General features: G+C 40.4%; 1 protein-coding gene across 8 annotated transcripts in view; it reads left to right on the forward strand.

The window, feature by feature from the left end:
* The window catches only part of SHANK2 (SH3 and multiple ankyrin repeat domains 2), a 338,288-nt gene that overhangs the window by 184,457 nt on the left and 133,882 nt on the right, over nucleotides 1-19,949 (forward strand). For all 8 annotated transcript variants that reach the window (XM_083748814.1, XM_083748807.1, XM_083748812.1 and 5 more), the window contains 2 exons: nucleotides 10,933-11,015; nucleotides 12,613-12,737. In XM_083748814.1, the coding sequence (XP_083604940.1) occupies nucleotides 10,933-11,015; nucleotides 12,613-12,737 (208 nt within the window). The remainder of the gene's footprint in view (nucleotides 1-10,932; nucleotides 11,016-12,612; nucleotides 12,738-19,949) is intronic.

Below are 19,949 nucleotides of genomic sequence, written 5' to 3' on the forward strand. Positions count from 1 at the left end.
GGTGGTTTATACAAAAACCAAATTAGATATTGACAAATAGCAGTTTCTCCTGCCTGGTTAGAAACAACTTTCTCAGAAGTAGATTCTCATTAAGCAGAGAGTGGATGGTGGTGGGTCCAATCATACCTTTGCTACAAAATTTTGAATTTCACAGCTTTCACTAATTTACCATTTGTACACACCTCATCATTTGGCAGTCCTCTGAGCATGCATATTACTGTAATGAAGAATATTACTGTAATGAAGCATTCTCACCTATGCTTGGATGAGTCTCAGCCTGGGGTACCTGAGTATGTGGACAGGAAGATGTGACTTGTTCATCCTGAAGACAATCTAGGTGAATGTCTAACTGAATCCATTTGCAGTCAGTGTCGCCAAGTGCCTCCTTCGAATCTGTGATTTTCACCCTATCCCAAAGTTTGGTATATCATACTTGTTGGATGTGAAGCTGGGACTTAACACTTCCACCTGGCTCTGTGCCCTGTCTCTCATGATATTTGTGCTATTTTTAGCAAAGGCAGTTGCTAGGGGATGGGAAGAAAAGAGGGGAACCTGGGTTTTTGTACTTTTTATATAAGCTTGTGTACTTTCACACAAACATTACTTTTCAAAAGTGGGGGTCAAAATATAGGCTTAACTACTATCACTATTACTGGTATATACAGTGTTTAGAAACTGAGATATGAAAGCTAGGAGCTAAAAGGCACCTTAAACCTACAGTATAGGTGCAACAACAGAATGTCTAGGAGTGTTTTTTATAACAAGAATACAAAGCTGAAAACGAATGAACTGCAGCTAAAATATTATGTTAATTTTTCACATGGTCTAGTCCTTCCCCTGCCCACCCCCTAATATTCTTAAGAGGGTTTCTTCTCCAGTCTTCAGAGAGTAGCTGGAAATGAGGAGGAAGAAAAAGGTCCTCCTTTCCTTCCACTCTGCAGTTTTAATCTGAAATCTTAGGCTCAGAAACTGTTCACGCTAATGAAATCCCCTGTCGCAAAATGCGCCTAGAACAATGGGAGTTTCAAACACTGATGGTGTGTGTGTGTGTGTGTGTGTGTGTGTGTGTGTGTAATTACTACTACTGTCTTTTGTGATTGGACAACTGCTTTTGGATCTGCTAACTGCATTGTTATAAAATGCTATTTGAATGCTTACAATACAACATTATAGGGATATGCCTGTAGAGAGAACTGGTGCTATTTAAATATGGCGTAAAATCTGTTCTCCGTATCTCTTTATGCTCCTTTTTCTAGATTTGCTATATTATCTGAATTTTCACACTCTTGCTTTTCTTTATATTTTGTGAGATAATATCTGCTCAATTATAATCAGTATTATTATATGTGATGATCATTTTCTTCAAAGAAAGGATCACTAGTTCATTTCTGTGAACTCGGTTAGAATGCCAGGCTCTAGGACCATTTCCAATGGTCCATAATAAAGTGGCAGTGTAAATCTGGTAATAATGGATATAAATTTGATGAGAGAATTTTCCAATTACAACTCTTATCACTTTGATGGCATGCTTTTACACTCCTGTGCCTGCTTTCAGGAAGTCTAATATGTTCTAGTTTATATCTAGGATAGTCAATCAAGGGACTGGAATTCAGTTCTGACCAGTGCTTCTTTGGATAGGAGATGAGTCAATCAGCACCTAAAGAGACAGTGATTGCACCTCAAGAAACTATCCTTGTGAAGACAAGCAGGTTATAGGCTGGTTTATAATAACCTATTTTGGACAGAAGCTTATTGAGCCCATGTTTGTGGAGCAGTTTCAGCTTTTCCTGAAGTAGAAATCCAGTCAAAAATATTTTACTCATTTAAGACATCCTCATTTAACTACAAGAAGATAAAATAGGCCAAAAAATTTCACTGGCTAATCTTCAAACTTGATTCTGTTGACGTTCGTAATCATAGGATCATGTAGTTTGGCTGCATAAGCGTCAATTTATGTATTTGGTGTTTTGTTTTTTTAAAACATGGCAGTGTATTTTCTTCTAAAATCAGCAGTGAGGGGACCACAATAACCTCCTCCATCCAGGAAGGAATTTATTATTATTATTATTATTATTATTACTAATACCCATCCCATCTGGCTGGGTTTCCCCAACCATGCTGGGCAGCTTACATTACATATAAAAACATAGTGAAACATCAAACATTAAAAACTTCATGATACAGGGCTGTAGTTCTTTATCTCCTTGATATCTGATGGGAGGGCGTTCCACAGTGCGGGCACCACTGCCGAGAAGGCCCTCTGCTTGGTTCCCTGTAACTTCGCTTCACTTAGTGAGGGAGCTGACAGAAGACTCTTGGAGGAGGACCTCAGAGTCCGGGCTGAGTGATGGGGGTATACTGAGCCAAGACTATTTTGGGCTTTAAAGGTCAGCACCTTTAAAGTGCTCAGAAACGTACTGGGAGCCAGTGAAAATCCTATTGCAGCCGGTGTTATATGGTCCTGGCGGCCACTCCCAGTTACCAGTTTAGCTGCCACATTTTATATCAGTTGGAGTTCCTGAGTCACCTTCAAAGTAGCCCCACATAGAATGCATTGCAGTAGTCCAAGTGGGAGATAACCAGAGCATGCACTACTCTGGCGATACAGGTAGTATCTGTGGGCAGGTAGTTTCTCAGCCGGTGTACCAGGTGAAGCTGGTAGACTTTGGACACAGAAATGAATTGGGCCTCCATGGACAGCTGTGAGTCCAAAATGACTCCCAGGCTGCGCACCTGGTCCTTCAGGGTCATGCTATCACCACATTGCTGGAGGCTGATAAAGCAACTGCCTATTTAGAAGGGATGTGGTAACTCAAGGCTCAGTAGGGTTCCACCTAGTCCAGTAATGCTTCTGTTCTGACTCATTCCGAACAAGTTACAGGTTGACTGCCTACCTCATTCTTATCTTAACTATGTGCTTGTTTGGGATTGCTTCCCTGCAGATTGCCAACCCTAAATATTGCTGTTGTCTGTAGGCAGCTAGCAACTAAAATTACAAAGCTGGATTCTGGAATACACAGCTAGTGACACTTGCCTTAAAGAAACAGTAAGGTGTGTTCATATAAGTAGCATAGCTTCCTTCTTCCTTTTTGTTCAATGGAACTGGAACCTTATTTTCTACTGTACTTAAGAATTTTATGTCATATACAAGTCTTCATTAAAATGTGCGTGCAAATGAACAGTGCATCAGTGTTACACTAGTTTATGCAATATCATCTTACCTGGAACAGGAGTAGTTTCTAGGCCATTTCCCTCAACATTCCCTGGTGTTTTTGTTTCTTTAAGAAAGTTTCACATTTAAGAGCTTGCATTGATAAATTGTTTTATCAAATGTTGTTTTTGAAAAAAAAACAGTTAGAATGTTTAGTGCTTTATTATCAATCCTGCTTAAAACTGAAAATAGCATATTTTAACAAGAAAAATGAAAATCCTACTTTAACAGATGCAGAATTCCTCAGGTGTTGGTAGAACCATACCTGTAGTGTTTGCTGTGTGAAAATAAAAGCTTCACTTTCCCCACCCTCAGTTTCAGCAATGATTTGCATTCTTTTAATAGACTTCCAAAAACAACCATGACCTTTCCCCCCCCCCCAAAAATACTCTGTTCATATCTATGAGAGTAATAGCATGTGTTTGTAATACTAGCTAGTGTTGCAGTGATATTAAAATACTTTGCTAAGTTAATACAGAATGGTTTCAGATATCTTTCCAAGCATCTGTGGCAACATGGATCAACTTTCAGCATACGATAGAAAAAAGAGACAATATAAACAGTGTTCGCTCTGTCATGTCATCCTTTCTTTTCTATGAGCTCTAGCTGACCAAGCTTGTTTTCAGGTCAGCTGCAGCCTATAAAAAGGAACAGGCTGACACAGTGCGGGATTGGGGTTTGTTTCCTCCCCACATCTCATTGCGTGCTGTTCTGTTGGCAGCAGCTCTGGTCAACCAGACCCGGGCTGCCACCAATGTCTGAAAGCATCCTTTTATTGAAACCTAAAACTATTCCAAAGTTGTAAGTGATAATGTAGCTTTGACGGTTCTAAATAGTTTAGAGCTAGGGACTGTTTGTCTGGGGGTGGGGGTTGTTTTTAATTCAGGGTTGAATGCACTATTGGTATTCAACAAGTAATTAACATTTCCTTCCTGAATTATTTCAGTGCTACGTTCTATAGTACCAGATTGCTCAACTAGATGATCAGTGCCCAGGGAAATGCAATCAATCAAATGCAGGGTCTATATTAATCTTGAAGTCGTTAATTACTAGAATCATCCACTCATTTTTGAGTTCATTGCAACAGGGGGGAAAGCTATAAATAGACACCTCTCCACAATCCTGTAGTGGTAGAAAATGTTCTTCATGTTACAACATTTACTCTAGAAATCACCTTAAAGTGGAGTTATCTGCAACCTTCAGTTTTCTGCTTCCTACATGGATCGCATAAGATATTAATCTAAATGTGACCTTCGGGGATGGATGTTGCAAATCCATACCAAAGATCTCTCCATTTGTTAGCCAATAGCATACTCCAATTTGTCAGCATTTTGGAAGATATTAGTAATATTGCTTCTGCAACAAGTTTATGATACAATTAAATGGTTTATATAATAATGTTATATATATTCATATTTCATTTCCTGGGGAACTTTATGTACGCTATCCCAGTATGTGGTTTATAGCATCCTTTTGGCTCAGATACTTTAGGTGAAATGTTAGTTGGAACTGCTTTCCCTGTTCCTTAGTTTTGTTGTTTTGTTTTTCCTCTACACTTTATTTTATTGTGTGAATTGTTTTCACACTTTCAGACACCACCCTGGAAACTTCTGATAAAATGAAGAAACATTTTAAACCTGTTTCCATAAAACTGGATTTTAAAGAGGTGTACACTGTTAGGTGGAGGCTCCTTTTTTATTTCTACACTTCTTATTTACTTTTTATATGTATTTTCAAGGTGGTTTACAGTCAAAAACACAAAGCAATTCGAAGACGATCAGATACTGTCATAGTTCCGACGATAAATGGTGCCAACCGGAGTTATATAGCGATCCAGCGGCGTTATATAAAAACAAAAAACAAAACAAAACACAAAGCAATTAAATTGTTTTAAACTATATTACAATTCCCATTAAAATCACAGATATGGACATCAAAGCCAAGTCCCCACTACAAAATCCAGAACAGCCTACAGTACTATACCAGCAAAAAGAGAACTATGAGGTAAAAACTTTTTCAACTGCCATTTTTTACTAGCTGCCTAAAAACATTTCAGCGATGGGACCTGACTTGCTTCACTTTGCAAGGCTTTCCATGGGGTGGGCACCACAACCAAAAAAGCCTTGACCATGGTTATCACCAGCCATGCTTCCTGGGGTCAAGGGATCTGGTGTAAAGTTTCAGATAATGATCAAATCATTCAGGGAGAAACATACAGAAGAATGTGATCCTTAAGGTACCCAGGTCACAGGCCGTAGCTCACATCCTCACCATACGTTTAAAGCACTTTTATACCACTTTTACAGTCATGGAGAATCCTGGGAACTGTAGTTTGTTAACAGTGTTGGGAACTGTAGCTCTGTTTGGTTGTGTGGTATAAGATTGCTTTAAAATTCAGTTTGAAAATAAACCAGTAAAAAAAATGCAGATCATGCAAAACAGGAGAGAGGGAGGTTATGCATCAAAAACATGCTGACCTGTCAGCCACCCGACTGCAGCAGTTTGTACTAGTTGTAGTTTTCAACAGTTTTCTAGCGCAGCCTCACCTAGAACATGTTGCAATAGTCTAATTTGGAGATCTGTAGAGCAGAGGTAGGCAGACTTTGTAGAACTCCAAGATCTACCAGCCAGAACCAAGTGCAAATACAAACCAACCAGTCAGGTGCAAAATACAAATTGAAATAAAGGATAAAGTGAGTGCCACTGAACACCTTCTGAGCCTAGGAATTAGTTTTTTAGTACAGTGGTACCTCAGAACTCAAATGGCACTCTTCATGAATGTTTTGGCTCCCAAACTCCGAAAACCCAGAAGTTCTCCTGTTTTTTAACGTACCTCAGAACATGAACGTCCAACATGACTTCCGCTGTGCAAAAACCTAGCTGTCGGCCAGCCAGAAGTCACGCTTCGGAACTCAAACATTTCAGAAGTCGAATGGTCTTCCGGAACGGATTACATTCAAGTTCTGAGTTACCAGTGTACCAGAACTGAACTGACCCCACAGTCTTTTCACACAAAAGTCTACTTTTGCTTAACTTCCTTCATAGCAGTCAGAAACCTTTGCCATGTTTTTGCAAGTCAACCAGAAATCTACCAGTAGATTATGACCTACTTGCTTCCCAGCACTGAATTGGAGCATGGATGACCATGGTTCAGCTTTGTTAGGAAGAGCTGTGGATCATAAACCAACCAAAGCTGGAAAAGGCACCCCTCACTATTGATGCCGTCTACACAATCTAGCAGAATCACTTGAGCAAAAGGTACACTTCAGTAGGAGTGTAACACCACCCAGTAGAAGCTGCAAATCCAAACCTGAGTCAACTCACTACCAGTACTTCTGTTTTGTCTGGATTAAGTTTTGGTTTTGTCATCCCCATTCAGTCCTTCACAGCTACCAAACAGTGATTTAACCTTTGAACTACTTCCCTAGAATGAGATGAAAATAAAAATATAGAGTTGGGTATTATCAGCTTATACTGATGATTCTGCAATCCAACTGTCCTCTCTGAGCAGTTTCATGTAGTTGTTAGATACCATAGGGGACATGATGGAGCTCTGCAGAATCTTACAGGCCACCAGACATGGGGAAGAGCAATAATCTTCTATCTAGCACCACTTCTGGGTTTTATCTCTCTGGAATGAACAAAGCCACTTTAGCATTGACCACAATTCCCATCCCTTTGTGAAAACCCAGATAGATAATATGGTCTATGGATCAGTAAACAAGCTCAGAGGTTCAGGAGAATCAACAGGGTCACATGCACCTCATGCAACTTCCTAGGAAATGAGTTGCTGATTAGGGTTTTTAACCACCTGATTGCTGTTGCTTTTGTTTTTGTTTTATTGTGTATTTTGTATTCTCATTTTGTATTTTTCTGTTGTGAACCACCCTGGGATCTTTGCATGAAGAACTGTATACAAATTTAATAAATAATAAACACAATTCATCTCCCAGCCCAGATCATCCACTAAGGCAGTGTGATGTTTGCCGTCCCAGGTGGGTCATAAGGAAGGGGTTAAACGAGTGTGAAGTGATTGGCCAGTGGGAACCCAAGGGGAGGAGTTAGAGTTGGGAGTTGGAGAAGGAATAGGGAGGATAAGTCTGGGTTGGTCGAGTTGTGTTGTGAGAGAATGAGAGAAACTGATAGGAGTCAGATAGACAGTTGGGATAATCAGTTAGCAGTTATTAGGAAAGGTATAGGCCAGGATAGAAACTAAGATTAAGAAACTGACAAGAAAAAATATCTGAAACCATAAACTTGTTAAGGCTTATAAAATAAACTTGCTTATTTGATTTAATGTTAACAACTGTCTGGACTCTGTGTGTACCCAAGAGAAACGGGTTGGTGGCAGCGGGAAAGCAATCACAGTGGTGGCACAGGGATCAATAGACCGTCAAACGTCCAGGGACCCTGTGTGATCGCCAGAGGCAGGCATAGGCAAACTCGGCCCTCCAGATGTTTTGGGACTACAACTCCCATGATCCTAGCTAACAGGACCAGTGGTCAGGGATGATAAAGGTAAAGGTACCCCTGCCCGTACGGGCCAGTCTTGACAGACTCTGGGGTTGTGCACCCATCTCACTTAAGAGGCCAGGGGCCAGCGCTGTCTGGAGACACTTCCCGGTCACGTGGCCAGCGTGACAAAGCTGCATCTGGTGAGCCAGCGCAGCACACGGAAACGCCATTTACCTTCCCGCCAGTAAGCGGTCCCTATTTATCTACTTGCACCTGGGGGTGCTTTCGAACTGCTAGGTTGGCAGGCGCTGGGACCAAGCAACGGGAGCGCACCCCGCCGCGGGGATTCGAACCACCGACCTTTCGATCGGCAAGCCCTAGGCGCTGAGGCTTTAACCCACAGCGCCACCCGGTCAGGGATGATAGTAGTCCCAAAACATCTGGAGGGCCGAGTTTGCCTATGCCTGCACTAAGGTAATCAAGGAAGTTTTATTGTTGGCCAAAACCAGTCTGAAACTGGTTTCTAGAAGGGATCTAAATAACTATTTTCATCCAAAAACTTTTGGAGCAGTACTACAACAAATTACAGTGGTACCTCAGGTTACATATGCTTCAGGTTACATACGCTTCAGGTTACAGACTTTGCTAACCCAAAAATATTACCTCGGGTTAAGAACTTTGCTTCAGGATGAGAACAGAAATCATGCAGCAGTGGCGCAGCGGCAGCAGGAGGCCCCATTAGCTAAAGTAGTGCTTCAGGTTAAGAACAGACCTCCAGAACGAATTAAGTTCTTAACCCGAGGTACCACTGTATGTAGTTTGGCCCCCAAAGGTTTCAAACATTAGCAGTTTATGCTACATTATAATTAGCCATAGTAGCCATAGTAACCATAGTCGCTTGCTGTAGAGGGAATTTCTCAGTCCCTTCCCCCGCCTCCACACACAAGATGAAGTAGAAGCTATGGGAAAGGGTGGGTGAATAGTTTCCTGGGAATGAGGGACAGGGCAGAAAGAAGAGTATGATGAGCAGCTATGGAAGCCTCAGTCCTGCCACTTTAAGCCATGATTTTTAAATTTGCTAACTTGGAGGTGACCAGGTGGGGTGGGGAGAAGACAATTTCTTCCTTTTTTCTTTAATGCCCCCTCCTCCTCTCCCCTCCTGCCTCTCGCTGTAAATCCTTTTGACAGAAACTGCAGTTTTTGCTCAGAATCCAGATGTGTTAGGATTTTACTCCAGACCTGTTCATCTGCACCCTATCTACTCAGGGGCGCCGACTTATAAAAAATATTGGGGGGGCGGGGGCCCATACCGACTTATAAAAAATATTGGGGGGGCCCAAGACCTCCAAACCGCTGCTGCTGGGGGAACGAAAGGGGCGAGCCCCGGGCTGCCCCGACCTTAAGTGAACCTGTGAGGGCCCGCCCTTTGCGGCAGCTGATTGGCTGCCGCCGTGGGCGGTGAATATTAATGAGCTAGGGGGAATCCCTGCTTCTCGCGGGGCTGACGCCAGCCCCGCGAGATTGTTGATGGGTCGAGAGCCCGCAACCCCACCCCCTCTCTAGATCGGGAGTGGCTTTGTTTTAACTCATTACTGAATGTATTTTAAAAGGTAACTATCGTCAAACAAGGAAAATAAAAAATACCAACATAATTTTGTGATTTTACAAAGCATAATATAACTAATAATTTTCTTAAATTATTGGGGGGGCGGAGCCCCCCCAAACGAATTTTTGAGGGGGCTCGGGCCCCTTCAGGCCCCATGGAGTCGGCGCCTATGTATCTACTTGTGCTTCTATGTCATCATCTGGGAACAAGAGAAAGGGAATCCTGGCCCTACCCCTAGCCAGGAAACCAACTGCCTCTGGCAACCTGCCCTGCCTCTTTCCCAGAAAGAGCTCCATCATAACTGCCAGCTGCTCTGTGGATTTTTGCCAAAGGGTGCTGGCTATTTTGGAATGTTGAGGGAACTTTCCATTATTCCTTTCAGCTGTGAATATAGACACATTTGTGCAAAAGCTAATCAGAGCCTCGGGGATAAGATGGAAGCCTAACTAAACAAGTGTGTGTAAATGGGTGCAGGATTGTAGTCTTGGGGATCAGCTAGTTATATTTTGTCAGGTCAGATTCCAGAGTTTCCCCATATTTTATTACCTCAAGAGCAATGGTTTTCTGCCACTGCACCATCATATTTTTGAAGCACGTTACTGTTTTTAAAGGAAATATCGCCTACTATGCAAAAGAAATGAGGGTGTACCTGAAAGCTCTACATGAATAATTTCTTGAAAATGTGTTGCCATTTAATGATATAAAATATTTATTTTATTATAAAAAACTCAGATCAGCTTAAATCTCTTGAAGTGTTGCGATTTGGCTTAGAAACTTAAGCTCAATCTATTCTTTGAATAACTGGATTTTCAATTTTTTTTAAAGAAATCACTTATCGAAGAGTAATTATAAGATAATTTTTAAGAAGCTGCCTTTTAAAAAAATGTAATGTCTGTCTTTCAGAGGATCCTCTCATTATCAGTTCATTGTGCTGGCTTTCAGGAAGGCTCTGTAATTTTTATAGAAAAAGGTGATCATGAACATACATGCCTTGTTACTATTTAAATTATGCAGATTCTTGATGCTGTGAAAATTTGTGCTTGATGACGCCAAGGCAGCTGCACGTTGTTAGCATTGTAGGCTGTCAGATGATCATGTGGGATCCTTGCAGCATGCAACATTCAATAGGATTGAAAAAGGGCTTTTGATGCAAGGCATAGCTTCTGAATATATCCGTGCCTTTTAGCTACTTATAACAGCAAACCAAGCTAACTTTAGGTTTTAAAATGCTGCCTCATTTTTCTTCTGGTTGGTTTCATTTTGGCTTCACTAGAAGATGCATCTGGTACATCCACGATTGAGGAGTTTATTAATGCTACTGTCGTTCAGTTCACTTTCTTTTCTTTTCGACTCCTAGCTAGCACACAGATGACATGATCACACATTTGTTCAGCTACCACCATGCATGGTTTCTTCCTCTGCTTTTGCTGCATTTTCCCCTCCATTAAGTTGCACTGTCATGTTCTCCCTTGCCATTAAGCCTTGTCTTTGTCTCTTTCCTCCTTCTGTTTGCCGTTATATTTTCCCCATGTTTGATTACTGCAATATTATTTGATTAACTGGCTGTGATGATGATGAACCTACACACTGGAGGAGCAGCTACTACTGTGGTGATGAAGGGATGTAATAATGGTCGCTATCCTCGGAATTCTCTCTACAGTGACTGCATTATAGAAGAAAAGGCTGTGGTCCTGCAGAAAAAAGACAATGAAGGATTTGGGTTTGTGCTCAGAGGGGCCAAAGGTATGTGGATTTTCTGTGTCTGTGTGATTGGGTGAGTGCCTATGTGAAAAATGGCATGCATTTCTGAAAATAAACAGGCATTATTCCTTATGCATTTGGTTGCTAGACAACAGTGTTCTCTCTGTGCAGTAAAACTGACATGAATTTCTGATTGAGCAGTTTTGAGGGGTATGTGTATGCATGTATATTTCTAATGCATAGATATATGTATAGAATAGATATGGAGAATAATTCTGAGGGGAAGGTTGCCTACATATTTTGTATATGTTACTGTTCAGTTTATTCACACTGTAAGCATCCTGGCTGTGGGGGTGTCAAAATTGCTTAATTTAAAGTGTTCATGTGTTAAAATTATTTGCGGAGTGAAGCTGCATGTTGCCAACAAGCTTGAAATAGATCTGTGGCTTGCTCAAGGTGGAACTACTGCAGTTTTAGTATGAAAATCAGATCATTTTTATATCTTCAGAAGCTGCATGTATGTTGAGTGGCCTTTTTAGTGTGTTCTGTTGTGAGGGATGCCTGGCTTCATGTGTTGAAATGTGCTAAGCTTTTTCTTATGCCAAATGTACTCCAGTAGATTTATGCCTAAGAATCGAAGGTATATTTTTAAGGCTTTTCTTTCTATTGCTTTTGCATTTCATTTTTTTAAAGTGGTGGTACATTCCAGTGCCTGCCACTGAGACACCCCTTAGTTGCTGGATGGGCTCTCCCTCACACAGCCTGACTTCAAGGCTAGCCCATATGTGCTCATGGTGGATCCTCCACACCCTTCCTCTGGGAATACCGTTTTTATCATTCCTCGCTAGCATGGCAGACACCTATTGGGCTTCCCTAGCTATGTAACAGTTCCTGATTAACCCTCCTGGCTAAATGCACGTTTTAGCGGGGTCTTCTAGAGACTCTGTGACTTCATCACAGTGTAGATCAGCTGGCGCTGAGCTATCTCTGCAGCAAACAGAGGTTATTCTCTTACTATATATGTTAATTTTGTATGGGCCCCAGCTCTCCAGGTGGAATATTCAAGGGCCCCCTTAAAAACATATGCTAATACCCAGCTTCATGTATCATTTGTTATAAATGATGTTTGAGACCTTATTGGAGCAAATTGTCTATGAAAGTGTATGCATGTCAGATCATTCAGCATATAAATATGTACATGATGCATAAGCAAATACAATGTTACACCATTAAATTCAATTACTTCATACTGTTTTCATTGTAGCTATAGGTAATTAGCTGCTAACAGACATGAAATTTTAAATGCCTGACTTCTCCATGCTATGCCCATATTTGAAAATTAATGATACTGGTTTCAAATGAGAGTCCTGTTCCACCAAATCACTTGCTTTTTTGGCTGTATAGCAATTTACCAGAGCTGAGCTTCATTTATTTGCTGACTAAATTCAAGTGATCATGAATACACAAGAAAAAAGAGAAGGAGAGAACTATAGAGCAGGGAGATCTGTAGAGAAGGGATCGTTGTACTTAATGAATTTCTGGCACTGCATAAGTAATCATTTAATCACATTAAGTATATGTTTCAAACATTTATCTTTCTTTATTAAAATATATATTTTTAAAAATATTATTCCCAAAGCTGATACACCAATTGAAGAATTCACCCCTACTCCAGCCTTTCCTGCTTTGCAGTATCTGGAATCAGTGGATGAAGGTGGGGTAGCATGGCAAGCTGGCTTGAGAACAGGAGACTTTTTGATCGAGGTAGGAGAATTTTGAATGTGATCTAACCTTTCCTGTTCAGGAAAATTCTGTAGTTTAATCAGTTTGCACAAGGTTCACTGGCTGCTTTAAACTTGTCCTTCTAACTACTGCCAAAGAGGCTTATTCAGCAGTTGGATGCAAATCCCAGTTGCAGAGTCTTTCATGGCTTCATTATTCAAACCTCCTTTTGCTGTGTTGACACAAATTGTGTGAATATAGATGTGTGTAGTTCTAGGCAGCACATTAATACGTGTGAGAAACCTCCATGAGAGAGGATGCTGTTAATTCTACTTTTGGTAGTTTTGACTAAATTTAATTTTGAAGATAATTGAATGGATGTCTAGTGCTGCAGTATAACATTGAAAGGGTTGTGTTTTAATTACTAGCCTGATCCGTCATGCGTGTAACAGCAGGTGGTGGTGTGATGATATCCTCCTCCTTTCCATAGAGATTAGTAATCTCATCTCTATGGTGACAGGGCCTCTTTTATTTCATTGCCCCAACATCAAATAAAGCTTTTATGTATCCCTTTTAATGGATAATATCCTGTATTTGCTGTACACCATTTAACAATGAAAAATGCATCAAGTGATTAGATAGAGAGTAAGATATTAGTGAGAAAATGTGTGATTGCATTTCATGAAAGGGGAAGCAGGTTTTGTTTGTCAGATTTAAGTAGACCAGTTTGTTTGTTTGTTTGCTTGTTAGCTTCTAGTTCACATTTTAACTTTTGGAATTGACAGTGTTATTATTCCTAATGAAAATTCTTATGTGAAATTAGCGATGGTTTGGATGCCCTTTCCATCAGTTTCAAAGAAATTATTGCACATCGGTACAATAATGTGGTTGTTACTTTATTGGATTTTGAGTATATATCTGGCTATATTCAGAATTATTCATGCAATATGAATAATAGTCTGGTATTCATCCCCCCCCCTGTTTTAAGAAATGGTGATACTATTGAATGTCATTTACCCATATAATGTTTTGGTTTACATTTGTTGATCTTCAGGATGATGAGTAAGTTATTTTCTGGCATATGATATAAAAAGGTAGAATTTTTTTTTCCTAATGCCATTTACTAATCTATGCAATTTCTGGTACAACTGGATTAGGATACAGTACTTGGTCATTTTCCCTTATGCATTCAGACTTGAAGAGTAGACTGAGCTTTCTTCTCTCTCAAGTTTTCATGTTAATCTTTTGCATTTACAAATCACAGCAGGGTCAAGTTTTTAGCAGGAACATGTAAGAAATAATGTGATACAATACAAAATGTATTGGCAAATTCCTTATGGTTATAATGCATCCTTGCATCATTGCCTTATAAGTTTTATTGGGTAGAGAATTGATGGACAGCTTCCTATTTAGAGGACTTCCTTGGGAGTTAAACCTGAGAATCACACTTCATAAACCACTGATCCTAACTTTTCCTGCACCAGCAGATAAATATTTATGATAGGGCATATTGGCATGTGGTTAACTTTCATTATGTAAAGAGCTACTTTTGGCACACTGAGAGGTTTGACATGGTTTGTTGAATTTTCACAATTCTTCCCTGAATAACGATGTTCAAACTACCTTTGAATTTCTCCAAAATTTCAAACTCAGTTTGCTATGTGGTATGGGCAAACTGCTGACATTTGTCTGTGGAATTAGTTGCATGGTTTTGTTTTTTGGATGATGGCCAGTATCCCAAGCTGTAAGTGTATGCCAGCACTGCAGTGATGTTCTCCGCTGTTGGTAGAAGATACATAGACAGAAATATTTAGGACTAGGATACTGGTAAATGGTGCAATGAAATATTTGGAATTAATAGTACCCTGGAAAGCATAAGATACTTTGAATAGGTCTAACAGGGGTCTTTTATCACAAGCAATTGAAATACTATTGAAATACTTTTGGTGTGGGAAAGTTATACAGGCACAAAGTGTGGTGGAATGATGTAAATCAACAGGAATAAAGGTCAGTTTATGTTATCGATTTAAGTTAAGTTTCTCATTTTAAAGTGCATTTATTTCATGAGAAAGCATGTGTACTAGATGGTTGTTGTAGCGAACAGAACATATTGGTTTGCAATTAAATAAAACATTTTTATAATCCAGGAGCATAATCCAAAACCTTGGATAATGTAGGCCACATGCTTTTTGCACTGTGAATCTCTTTACAGTATTGACAAGAGACCAAGCTTATTGGTTCTCTTTCTACACATGCAAAATAAGGGAAGAAAAACACTTTAAAGAAAAAGTCCTATTTTTCTGTGGGACCTCAGACCCCATGAGCATATATGTTGAGTTAAGAATCTTTTTTGGCCCTCCATTCACAGGTCCCAATACCAGTCCTTTGGACACTGCTTTCTACATATCTCCATCAGGAAAAATGTCTATTTATTCCTACTCTCTGCTTCCTGTTACTTTCCGATCCAGAAGAGGACCTCACCTCTTCTTTCACAACTACTAAACTTACTTAGGAGTCTTTGATTAGGTGCTTGTCATGCAGGCATTAAGTGGCGGGGAGCAGAACCAAGTTATCTGCAACACAATTGGTCAGCTAAGTATTTTAATTTAATTACATGATGGGGGGGGCTGACCCCCACAGACTACACCTCTGGTACAGTCGTACCTTGGATCCTGAATGCCTTAGAATTCGGACGTTTTGGCTCCCAAATTCCGTAAACCCGGAAGTGCGAACGTTCGTTTGGAACGCCTCAGATTATTTTTTAAGGCACTTTAACTTCTTCTTTTTTAAACTATTTTAAGGTGGGTGTTTTTAAGCATAGGTTTTTATCTTACCCTGACCAAGAACTCTGCAAGACATTTCAGTTATCTTTAAAATAAGAATGTACTGAATAGTTCACTGAATCAGACCAACTTTTGTAGTGAAATAAAGAACACCTTCAATATGTTTTGAAAGCAAAGTCCATCACATAACATAACAATACGACAAATCACCTCCTCTTTTTTCTGTCTTGATGCTTCAAAATCCCACTGATAATTGAGAAACTTGACATTGTCAACCAGGCTCACATTTGTTACTGAGGAATGCTTCTATAAATAAATTGTACTGAATTTTCCATCCTAACATGATAAGTTTTTCTGGAAACTGTAATGTGCTAAGGGGTTTTTTTTTGTTTTTTAAAAAAAACATTTATCCCAGAAATAGCTGTTTTGCAGTAAGAAGAATTAGAAAGGTTTGTATGCACTTTTCATTGCTGTGAAACCTCATTATGATAATACTGGATGTAGTTGGCCTTATCGCTTGTTGCCAAGAGATAGAAAATCTTCAATGACTCAGACGTTCACAGTATTACATGCTTGAAGCTCAACCATTTGCTGCTGGCATATGGCTGGGCTGCCATTTTTGTTAAAGAAAAAGTAAACTATTTGATAATTTCATATAGTGCTATTTTATGCCAGATTTATTTTGTTTTGCTTTATTTTCAAAGAGGATTATTTTTCTGCTGCTTTGTTTATAATTCGCGGTATAGAAATATGTTTCATTCCTTTACATTAAAATGTTCTTCCTTATGCATGCATCTTATCATTATTAGTGCATAGAAATGAGCAAGTCAACAAAAAGCCTACTCCATTCATTTTCAGCATCTTTTGCAGATTTTCTCATTTATAGACCCACTGACATGTGGGGATCAGAGGAAACCAAGCAGTTATTAGCCTTTGGCAGTTCCTTACACCCCAGGAGAGCAGTTGCATTCTTCCTCATAGTCATATTGTTCCTCAGGGTTACTTCCTGCTTAATGTGACAGCTATGTGTTAAACAGGTGTTTCATGCAGCAAATGCGTCAAGTGTGAAACAAAGATGGATGGTCTTTAAAATTCATTTTTCAGGCATTAACCCACTTACAAGTAGTAGCCCAGTCATTGGTCCCAGGGGGTGTGCATGGGTGTTCACATGGTATACAGCATGTACAAGTAAACTGGGTTTTAGTTGCAAGTGCAGTGAAGTTGCTTTCACAACAGCCATTTTACTGGAATGGTAATCCTTTGTTCACTCACTTTTTGGGGAACACCCAGACAATGTGATTATCAGCCTCTTGCATTGCATTGTGTTTGTATGTGCATAGTCTCCTTCCCTTTCCCCTAGTCCTGATTTTGGGCATTTTTTCAACGTTTATAATAAAGCACAATTCCAGCACCAGCTGGGCAAGTGTTGGCAGGCAAGGTACTTATAAGGCTCTCTGGGTTCCTATGCCTTTGGAGATTTGAAGCTATTTATTGGAACAGGTAGTTTCCTCTCCTTGATTTTTGAGAGTGGAATTTTGCAACCAAAAAGAAAGTGGGGGAGTGGTAAGATCCTTCTCCCTTCCTCCCAAACTCATGAATGAAATTGATGCTATTCAAGAAGTAATTCATATGTCATTTATTAGTAATCTCCCACCTGTACTCATCATGAAGCAATCAGATACGATAAACTTAAAAGAGGAAACTTAAGCAGCATTGCTGAACTGGACTTAATGTGAGAGTAAATACTATAGGGAGAGGCATTATATACTACTTATGCATAATATACTGGTATTAAGTCATTGTGTAGAATCTCCATTTTAATTCTGTTCACGGCTAATTGGGGGGGGGGGTGAGGTCTCAGCAGTGCTAAAGTGTTCTAATGTGGAAGCAACCCATGTGCCCTGTGATCCTAATGTCATATTCTGAAACCTCTTGAGCCGAGGAACCTAGATTTTTAGCTGTTTTACGAAATTTCAGTGGGTGATGTGTGGTTGTGTTATGCTTTAACTGTATTGAGACCTATCTGGTATCTGAGATTTATTTACTTTTTCTTTGCAAGGAAAATGATTGAGCAAAGTAGTTCTAAACATATTCTGTATTAGTAATTAAAGCTGTGAGTTTTGGCAGGTTTATTTAAGTTCTCAATCTCTCTCTCCAACCCCCAACCCACCCCCCTCACACACACATTCTTTTCCACACTCATATCAGCAAATACTCTGGCATTTACTTGCTACAAAGCTTGTTGCTCTGTATATATTTTGTGTGTTAATCCAGAGCCAGTGTGGTGTAGTGGTTAAGAGCAGTGGACTCGTAATCTGGGGAACCGGGTTCGCGTCTCCGCTCCTTCACATGCAGCTGCTGGGTGACCTTGAGCTAGTCACACTTCTCTGAAGTCTCTCAGCCCCACTCACCTCACAGAGTGTTTGTTGTGGGGGAGGAAGGGAAAGGAGATTGTGAGCCGCTTTGAGACTCCTTAAGGGGAGTGAAAGGCGGGATATCAAATCCAAACTCCTACTCCTCCTCTTCTTCTTCTTCTTCTTCTTCTTCTTCTTCTTCTTCTTCTTCATTGCAGCAGGCACTACAGCCACTGAATAATTAGGGGCAGAAAGATCACTTATGCTGAATTCTCCAAATTCCATGTTTCTAAAACTTTTTAGACCGCACTACACAGATGATGGTAGATCGCTAGAAACATTGTAGTCAGTTTTGCTAAACATATTAGTAACTAAGGTGCAGTGCAAATACTTATTTTCACATATTTGTTGTTTTATTGAAATACTCTGTGAAGTATTATCCCTTCTTTCTGCTCCTCAGTTTTTCAAGCTGTGCACTTGCAAGTAACCAATTTATGAGTTGCTTTTTATGTTGCAGATTAATAATAAATACTGTTATGAATTTGGGAGGGAGACAGTCTGGAAGAAACACAGAGACCCCTTCCAACCTTTCAATTCTATACCTTTATGGTGGAATGTATAAAAGGAAGTTTGCTCAACTAGCCCCTTTGTCAAAGTAATAGCTTTAACTGGCCAGTTAAGTGCTCATCAGCATCTCAAGCAATGGACTAAGTGATGGTGCTCTCCAGGAAAGGTGGGTTGGTGTTACACACACACACACACACACACACACACACACACACACACACCTCACCTGTCTGCAGGTCATGTGATCCTTGATTGGGAGCTATTATTATTATTATTATTATTATTATTATTATTATTATTATTATTATTATCCTAGGCAGAAGAAGACTAGCCAGAGTAGCTGTGTGTGAGAGCAGAAACCTAGAGAGACATGTCTTGCTTTGTGCTGGAAAGCTGTGACTTTGGGTTTCGCCTGGAACCCCAAAGGAGAAGCAACATCTTCTTGGGCAGCATTCAAAACTTCCTAAGGACTAGGCGCATTCTGCAACTTGCTATGGTCCAATTGTGACCAATTTTAGATGCATGGGTGCATGTATTGAGCCTAGGCCCTGTCCCCGCATGGTACGTCAGCACTCTCCTCCAAGCCCTTGGGGAGGTGGTCTCCAAGGCCCATCACTGCTTGGTGCTCCAAGCCTGTCTCCGTGAGGGCTGGGCTGGGGGAGAAGGGCCCCAACTCCCCTCTCGGCACTCAAGCCCCGTCAAGCATGTCCCTGTTTGGTGCACCATGAGTGAGAGGAGGGCTGAGGGGAGGAGGGCTCCAAGCCCCGTTTCCTCTCGGCACTCCGAGCCTCGCCCTGGCGAGGGCTGGGCTGTGGGGGAGGGCTCCATGGCCTGTCCCTGCTGAACTTTCTAGTAGTTACACATTTGTTTCACTTTCTCTCTGAAAATTTATTTCAAGTTCAGCATCATAGTAATCACAGTAGTCTTAATGAATTTATATGCTACTTGATTGTCAAAGTTGGCCTCTATGCAGCTTACAAGCATAAAACCAATTACAGTGCCAGTGTGGTGTAGTGGTTAAGAGCGGTAGACTCGTAATCTGGTGAACCGGGTTCGCGTCTCCGCTTCTCCACATGCAGCTGCTGGGTGACCTTGGCTAGTCACACTTCTCTGAAGTCTCTCGGCCCCACTCACCTCACAGAGTGTTTGTTATGGGGGAGGAAGGGAAAGGAGAATGTTGGCCGCTTTGAGACTCCTTTGGGTAGTGATAAAGTGAGATATCAAATCCAAAATCATCATCTTCTTCTACAAAATAATATATTGTTGTTGTTTAGTCATTTAGTCGTGTCCGACTCTTCGTGACCCCATGGACCAGAGCACGCCAGGCACTCCTGTCTTCCATTGCCTCCCGCAAAATAATATATATATATGCATGTAATAAATACGCACAATAGACCCATTTCATTGAAACATTAAAATAAGGACACACATAAAAAATACAGTAAAGCAAAGACATTCAAATAGTGCAACAGTTAAGATTTAAAACAGCAATTAAAGCAATTAAAAATTAAATATAGTAACAATAATAGGTGTCCTCATTGTGCTCAAGT

This window comes from Podarcis gaigeae, assembly GCF_964106915.1.
Source record: "Podarcis gaigeae genome assembly, chromosome: 1".
Lineage (NCBI taxonomy): Eukaryota > Metazoa > Chordata > Lepidosauria > Squamata > Lacertidae > Podarcis > Podarcis gaigeae.